Genomic DNA, 8,126 nt, shown 5'->3' with positions numbered 1-8,126 from the left:
ATGCTTACGAGAACGCTCCCAACAACGTCAGTGCTGAGCCGGGCTGGATCCGCCTTCCCTCTCGCTGTCACCCGCGGTCGTTGCTCAAGAGCCCGCCCGGAGCTGGCCACGGACCCTGAAAGGGGCGGCATCCCCACGACATTTTGCAGGAGGTCCTGAAACGTAATTAAACGCTGTGGTGAAACCAAACCGTAAACAAGCCATGAATAAAAACCCCTTGAATTATTTTGCTAAACTATAATTACACAATAAGGAAGCAGATTAATTAAGTAAAATATAAGTCCTGAAACTGAAGCTTGCAAGCAAAGCAGTTTATTTTAATTTCCACATTATTTCATATGAGATAGAAGTGTTTGCTGTGGGTTTAAAATGTTGGAAGCCATTCCTTGCTGCCAGGCAGACCAAACCCAGTGGATAAATTAAATTTTTGCATCTGAGGCACCTCCTGAAATGTATATAAGGAGAAGGGCTGTGCCTCAGAGGAGCTAAAGGAGATCTCCTTCTTCCAGTCCCTGCTCCTGTCTCGCTGCTCCGCATCGCTGTCACTGCCCGCCCACCCCAGCACCATGAGCCGACAGTGCTACACCTCTGGCTCCATCCTGGGAAGACGAGGCTTCTCCTCGGCCTCTGCTGTCTGCGGCCTGGGCAGGGCCAACAGCAGCTCGGCCTCCGTGTGCCAGCCCGTGGGACGCAGGTGTGGGATCGGTGGCTTCAGCAGCCGCAGTGTCTGTGACCTGGGCCGAGGCCAAAGGATTTCCTTCGGCGGGAGCTGCCGCAGCGGGGTCTACGGCGGTGCCGGCGTCGGGCGCTGCGGGGTCGCGTACGGCGGGGGCCGCTTTGGCACCGTCGTGGGCTTTGGGAACTGTGCGAGCTTCGGGGGCCTGGGCAGCTACAGAGGCCTGGGTGATGGCGTGGCCATGGGGGGCTACGGCGGTGGCATCGGCATCGGCCTCGGCGGAGGGAGGTCCGAGGGGATCCGCGGCGTCAGCATCCACCCAGAGCTCCTCAAGCCCCTGTGCGTGGGCGTGGACCCCGAGGAGTGCCAGGTGCGGACCCACGAGAAGGAGCAGATCAAGAACCTCAACAACCAGTTTGCCTGTTTCATCGACAAGGTGAGACCCTGCTTTCCCTGCCCCGTGTCCCTCAGCTCTGAAGGGTGCATGTCCCCAAAGACAGCACGGGGGGCTGTTTCTCCTGGTGCCCTGGTATTCAAACATTTGAGATGAGCCATGGTGGTCCTGGCCTGCAGACCTTTTGGATTTGAGCCTTGCACCAAGGCAACACCATCAGTGTTGTATCTTTGGATGGTCATCAACCTGCTAAAGAGCTCAGTCTGGAGCAGCTCCAGGTAAATCCAAACCTGTGAGTGATGAGATGAAGACACAGAAGGATAGGAAATTTTAATTCAAGTGTATAATCTGATGTTGCTTTCACAAATCTATAAACTCCAAAGGACTACTGCATTCTTAAAATAGCTTGTGTTTCATTACGGTGATTTGGAAGGATGAATTTAACTAAAATGGGAGGAACTATTTTAACTTCTCTGTCCCTCCAGTGAATGAAATGATTTGGTGATTTTCTAAAAATATGTAAGTTTTCTTGGCTACATTCAAGGGTTTTCATGACTGTTTAGACAGCTGTTATGGGAAATAATTTTTCAAACAGCAAAGAAAATCTGCTCTGTCTCATTTGATCTTGATTTTCCTGGAGAGTTGTTCTGCAACTGGAAAAACTGAATCCACCCAGGAGCAGCAACTCCTGCTTCTTCCCATTTGTGAAATGACTTATTCATGACCCATCAAGCTCCTAGAGAGCCCTTTAATCTAGAAGCAGAAAGGCATGATAAGTATCCACTATTGCAGTTTAAATCAGATACATCCAAATGAGGTCCTGGATGGAGCTTTTAGTGCTGAGAAAGACTTGTTACAGCCCTGGGCCCACCAGGAGGCCGAGGATCCAGTTCTGGGAGAGGAGGGGAATTGTCTGGCTGAGCCAGCGTGTGTTCAACCCAGGCTTGGCCTCAGCACAGATTGAAGGCACTGATGTTGCTCAGCCTGAGATTCAAGTCCTGGGTGGGACTAGTTTAGCTCAGAGAAGATGCTGGTCCCACTCAACCCCCTGAGACAGCAGCACCTGACCATTTGCAATTCTGATTTGATTTTCACTTCTCCCTTTGGGAAGTGCAGAAACCCTGTGACAGGAGCCTGACTCTCCCATCTCTTCCTTGCCCAGGTGCGGCTGCTGGAGCAGCAGAACAAGGTGCTGACCACCAAGTGGGAGCTGCTGCAGCAGTATGTGCTCCCAGCATCCCGGAGAAACTTGGAGCCTGTGTTTGAGAACTTCATCTGCAACCTGAGGAAGCAGCTGGAGTGTGTGATGGGGGAGCGTGAGCGGCTGGAGAACGAGGAGCGGTGCCTGCGGGACCTGGTTCAGGAGTTCAAGTGCAAGTAAGTCACACACAGACCCGGGTGTTGCTGGCTTGGGTGGTGTTCCTGAGTGTGAGTCTAAGGAAATTGCACTGGATGGACCAACAAACTGGGGCACAGGGCAAGTAGCCTCAGTAGTGGGTGAAATTTCCTGCACTGGGCATCCAGTGCTGCACTGGAGATGCTGGGGATGCACTGGGAGATGTTTTCAAGCCCAGTTTCCTTAGGGAGCAGGATAGGAAACCACTTTTCCTCTGCCTCCTGCACACCCCTGTGATTTGCCATATCAAATCTCCCCCATCACCTATGCCTGTGTCTTCTCCAGTGCCATCCATTCCCACAAAACAAAAAAAAATGTCAGCCAATTTCCTCCACACCACTCTTTACCCACATCATGTTGGGATTCATTCTCTCTTCCCAGACGGAATTTAGGAATTATTATTTTTTTTTTTTAATCTAAGCCATAGATACTCCTTAATATCTCCCCGTGTGCTCTGCTAAGCCACAAACCAGGTCACTGGATCAACTTTCCCCAGAGTTCATCATCTCAGGTGTTTTTTCTTGCTGAGCCACCACTGAGCAGGTCCAACTCACAGAATCATCATGTTGTGAAAGTTCTTGCAGGTCCCAATTATGGTTCATTATGCCCTGACTGTGCTCCTCACTCACCCTGGAGTTTCACAGGTTGCTCAAGCTCCTGACCTTCCCCTGAGGCATTTTGGCCACAGTCTCCCCATGAGCACTTTGAGCAGAGTCCTGGCTGCTCTGGAAAAACATCTCACAAAGCAGAAGGGCTGGAAGCAGCAATCCAAGCCTACAGCTTTGCATTTCTGGTGGTTTGGCTGGATTTTCTGTCCTCTGACTCCAGCCACCCAAACCACTGGCATGGCAAAAACTGCTGAGTAAAGTGTAGAGAGGGGGTAAAAAACAGGAACAAAGCAAAAATAATAATAAAAAATGAGGTGCAAAGTGAAATCTCATTTCCCATGGTCTGCACTGGATGGTTGGGGGATGGAGATGGGACCCCCAGGGCTCAGCATTCCCCTCTCTGCTTTCCTGCAGGTATGAAGATGAGATCAACAAGCGCACAGCAGCAGAGAATGAGTTTGTGGTGCTCAAGAAGGTGAGTCAGGAGCAGCTGAGGGTGGGCAAACCCTGGGACTGGGGTCAGTGGGAGAAGTGGAGGGTCCTGGCACCATGGCACAGCCTGATGCCCCAAAAATGAGGCAACCCAAGGAATCTGGGGCCTCTCTGAGTTTTTCAGCACATGCAGCCCAAACCCACACAGTGCTAAGGGCTGGAAATAGTGGGGTTTCCTCCCAGTCTAAAGAAAACCTGGGATTTACCATAATAGTTCCTTCACCTCTTCTCACCAAATTCCTGGTACCTCTCCAGGATGTGGATTGTCTCTATCTGACCAAGGAGGAGCTGGAGGTGAGGGTGGGTCTCCTGCGGCAGCAGCTGGAGTTCCTGAAGTGCATCTATGCCGAGGTAAGAGCTCCTGCTGCCATCTGCTCCCTGGGGTGGGCATCATCTCCTGCCCTTCCCACCCACTCTTACACCCAGAGAGCGGGGAAAGGTCTTTTCTGAAAATCCTGGAGGTGCAGCCCAGAAGTGTATGTCTTTAGATGTATTTGATAACAACTCTGTCACACCCACTTTGGGAAGGCAGAGGGGGTCGTGATTGTGTCCTACAGTGCTGCCCACAAGGGGAGGGATGTTTTGCCTGGAAACCTCTCAAATTCTAGTCCAAACCATCCCTGGGTTGGCCCAATATTTCTAGAACTTGGTTTGGGGTTTTTTTTGTTTCATTTGGGGGTGGCTTTTTTTTTGTTTGTTTGTTTTTTACATTAGTCACAATATTTTTTATGAAAATAAAACTTCTGTTTGAAATTTCACAAGTTTTTAACAAAACACACAGGGAACACTTTGCATTGACACCTTTTTGAGCTAGACCCCTTCAGTGGGGGTCAGTGGGGCCCAAGGAACTCACGCCTGAAGGATTCCCAGTCCAGAAAGCATTGGCCAGGAAAGCAGGAGTGGGCTGCTCCACCAGGATTCCCTGCCCTTCCTTAGGGAAGAGCATGCAGCCATCCCATGTTGTGCCACCAAAACAGGTCCCAGCTGCCAGGTCTTGCTGGACACAAACCATCCAACAGGAGAACCCCAGTTGGAGCTCAGGGCAGAACCTCCTCCCACCAGATCCCCCTTGCTGGGGTGGCTGCTGGCCTGGCTGGGGCTGGTTGAGGGAATGGAACTGATGCTCTGGTCCTGCAGGAGAGGGCTCAGCTGGACTGTCAGCTGTGTGACACCTCTGTCATCGTGCAAATGGACAACAGCCGGGACCTGGACATGGAGGGCATCATCAAAAGCGTGGAGTGCTGCTACGAGGAGATCGCCCAGAAGAGCAAGGCTGAGGTGGAGGCTTTCTACCAAACCAGGGTGAGTAGTCCTTAAATTTCCATGAGAGACCATTTCCATGAGAGACCATTCCTGAGACCATTTCTGAGACGATTCCTGAGACCATTCCTGAGACCATTCCTGAGACCATTTCTGAGACCATTCCTGAGACCATTCCTGAGACCACTCCTGTCCTCCCTGATGCAATCTTAACCCACCTCACACTGTGTATTAGCTCCAGTTTGCTTAAGAAAGTCATATCAAAAAAGCCCCAAACTAGCCTTAAAAATGTGGTTTGAGACATTCTGGCACAAGCAGAGCAGATCAGAGTGTTCAGAGGTGTCCTCTTCGTGCACCCTGAGGAGAATCATTACTTCCCAAAGGGCAAATCATAGAACCCTAAGGCTGGAAAAGACCTCCAAGATCACAAGTCCAGGACTCACCTGAGACTCTCACCTTGTCCAGGCTGAGGCCATGTCTGGGTGGTGCCCTGGGGACACCAGAGATGTGCAGCTCCAGAGATTTCCATCTCCCCAGGAAGGTAGGGGGCCCTGAGAAGGGGAGATTTGGGTGCACTGACATCATCCTCCTCCTGTACAACAGCTGGAGGAACTCCACAGCAGCCGGGGCAAGTTCTGTGATGACCTAAGGAACAACCAGAGCGAGATTGCTGAGCTCAACAGGATGATCCAGAAGCTGCAGTGTGAATCAGACAATGTGAAGAAACAGGTAGGACCAAGGGATGGATCCACCTGAGAGTGCAGCTCCTCCATCCTGTGGAGCTTCAAAGAACCCCCTGCCCCAGATCAGAGCTATTTTAACTTCTCATCTGCTGTTCATGCACAGAAAAAAGCAGATTTATTTCTCACTTGGCAAATAAGAAATGTGTTGGTTTGGTGGTACCAGAATAAATGTTTGCTCTAGGGCCTCACCAGGTTGCAGCCAACAGATCCCATCCCTTCCATCCCATATAGCTTGGCCACCACAAATCCAGCTTTAATCTTGACTCTCTGGCACTTCCTGGCTGAGAAATAAGGGTTCATATAAGCAACACTGTGGAGATACCCCTTAATATCACCCTTGGCTGCCCTCTTGCCCCGAGAAAATTGTGCCTGGAAGTGTCCAAGGCCAGGTTGGATGTGGTTTGGAGCAGGCTGGACTAGTGGAAGGTGTCCCTGCCCATGGCAGGAGATGGATGGGATGGATGGGCTTTACTTTACTTTCCTGAAGCTCTGTGGGCATGTGCTGCTGTCCCCAGATCTCAGCCCTGCAGACAGCCATCTGTGACGCCGAGCAGCGGGGAGACTGTGCCCTCAAGGACGCCCGGCAGAAGCTGGTTGACCTGCAGACAGCTCTGCAGCAGGCCAAGGACAAGATGGCCTGTCTGCTCAGGGACTACCAGGAGCTGCTCAACGTCAAGCTGGCCCTGGACATTGAGATTGCCACTTACAGGACGCTGCTGGAGGGAGAGGAGAGCAGGTAGGAGCAACCCCAGATACACGTCCTAAGGATGGTCAGCAAAAGACAACAGGAGGAGAAAGAAATGCTGCAGCCAGAGCTGCAGAGGGGAGCAGGGTCCCTTTTCCCTCCCACGGGGTGCAGAGGGGATCACACTCTCATCCAAATAGAGGATGGGATATTAGTATGACCATGGAATTAGGGTTCCAACCCTGCAGTGCTTTTGTGGGCAATTTGAACAAGCTCCTCTCAGCAGGCTGCACCTAAAGAGCTGAAGGACAAGCCAGGTTTCTAAAGAGGCAGTGGCTGGGTTCTACTTGCCTGTAAATTTGAGGAATATGTCCCTAAATACATCTCTGAGACATTTCTTTCCTTGACAGGATATGCACCGGCAACCCCGTGAGCGTAGGTGAGTTAATGACCTCCCCCTCTTAATTTCCTTACAAGCCTTTTAAGCTTGTAAGGCTCCTTTACAGCCGGGTTTTGGCTGCTCCGGGCGTGACCGAGCGTGTTTCCCTCCCGCAGCCGTGGTCAGCGGCGGGGGCACGGTCGGGGAGTGCCGCTCCCTGTCCGGGATCGGAGGCAAATGCAGCGTCAAGAGCGGAGGGGCCGGCGCGGGGCTGGGCATGGTCTCGTCCTTCGGCGGCGCCGGCTTCAGCACCCGCAGCGTGGATTGTGTCCCCAAGGTCGGGGCAGGGTTCGGGGCCAGGAGCGCGGTCAGCTGCGTGGGGAGGGAGGTGCTCACCGGGGTGGACGGGGTGCAGTGCGCCCCCGGCATGGGCAACCTGGGCACCCTGGGCAACCTGGGCAACCTGGGCAACGTGGTGTGCGCGGGCGTGGAGCAGTGCGGGGCCGGGCCCGTGCTGATCCCCGCGGCGCCCGGGGTGTGCGGGAACCGCTTCAGCACAGCCGTGCGCGTGGTCAGGACGAGCCGGTAGAGACCCGCACCGCGCCTTTGAGAACAGTCAGCATTTCTGCAATAAAACAGTATTCCCCCCTCCCTCTGACAGCCACAGGGATCACACAACTATGCACTAGGACATCGCTCTGCCTAAACCCTTTGCCTGACAAAACCCACCCTCTGCTGGTGTCTTTCTTGGGGGAAACTCCCCCGTGCCCCCCTCAGCCAGGTGAGATTTTCATTTCAGAGAGCATTCCTGTCTCCACACACCACCTCGGCTTTTCAATCACCCTTCCCTGCTTGGCCCTTTTCCAGCAGAGACTTTCTTTCCCTAATGCAGCTATTGCAAAAGGATGAAAAATTTGGTCATCCCAACTTCAGAAAGAGAAGCCACAATTTAATTGTCCGAGACGAAGCTGCAGCTGTAATTTAACTTCTTTAATGACAGCAGAAAATCCAATTTTTCCTGTTTACAAGAGGGTTAGGAATGCTTATGTAAATTGGTCCAGGTTGCTACACCATGTTTGGTAGAGCAGATTTTAATTACACCCCAACGAGCACCTTATATTTCTGTAGTTAAATGCATGCGTTGTTTTTCCTGTGTGCAATAGACGGAGTTAAAGCTTTTCATGTGTAAGTGAACAGAGTTATTACCCTTCGCTTACTCCAGACTTTCAGCTGTACCTTCAATAAACTCCATGCATAATTCATGCTGCACTGCCTGGGCTTTATTTCCCTCCCTGATATTGCAAATCATAGAAATTTCCTCAAACCTGAGTCTCCAAATGGGTGGAGTTTGGAGCTTCAAGAAGTTTTTGTCTGCTCTCCTTCCTGAAGCACCTTTGCATACCTTTATTCCATCCACTGATTAGTGTGGCCACAAGGAAGTCTGGAAAGGAGGCTCTTTAACCATCTGTGGGATATACAGTTTGCTTGGATCC

The 8,126-nt window shown here is 51.8% G+C and overlaps 1 protein-coding gene across 1 annotated transcript; it reads left to right on the top strand.

Moving 5' to 3' along the window:
- The first annotated feature begins 566 nt into the window (after positions 1-566).
- Positions 567-7,795, top strand: LOC117009196 (keratin, type II cytoskeletal 4-like). Its single transcript, XM_033083444.1, has 9 exons — positions 567-1,112; positions 2,233-2,447; positions 3,489-3,549; positions 3,822-3,917; positions 4,704-4,868; positions 5,430-5,555; positions 6,085-6,305; positions 6,665-6,693; positions 6,810-7,795. The coding sequence occupies exons 1-9, from the start codon at positions 567-569 to the stop codon at positions 7,220-7,222; spliced, it is 1,872 nt and encodes a 623-aa protein (XP_032939335.1). The 3' UTR covers positions 7,223-7,795.
- Positions 7,796-8,126: the final 331 nt, after the last annotated feature.

The sequence above is a fragment of the Catharus ustulatus genome, chromosome 31 (assembly GCF_009819885.2).
Source record: "Catharus ustulatus isolate bCatUst1 chromosome 31, bCatUst1.pri.v2, whole genome shotgun sequence".
In the NCBI taxonomy this organism is placed as follows: Eukaryota; Metazoa; Chordata; class Aves; order Passeriformes; family Turdidae; genus Catharus; species Catharus ustulatus.
The sequence above is the reverse complement of the archived record's forward strand: the minus strand, read 5'-3'. Positions and strand labels throughout refer to the sequence as shown.

What these genes read in the sequence shown, in the direction of transcription:
- LOC117009196 (XM_033083444.1), top strand. Translation starts at nt 567, where the DNA reads ATGAGCCGACAGTGCTACACCTCTGGCTCCATCCTGGGAAGACGAGGC. An exon ending in AGGCTTTCTACCAAACCAGG is followed by an intron (nt 4,869 to 5,429) that starts GTGAGTAGTCCT and finishes CCTGTACAACAG; the next exon opens with CTGGAGGAACTCCACAGCAG. An exon ending in CGGCAACCCCGTGAGCGTAG is followed by an intron (nt 6,694 to 6,809) that starts GTGAGTTAATGA and finishes TCCCTCCCGCAG; the next exon opens with CCGTGGTCAGCGGCGGGGGC.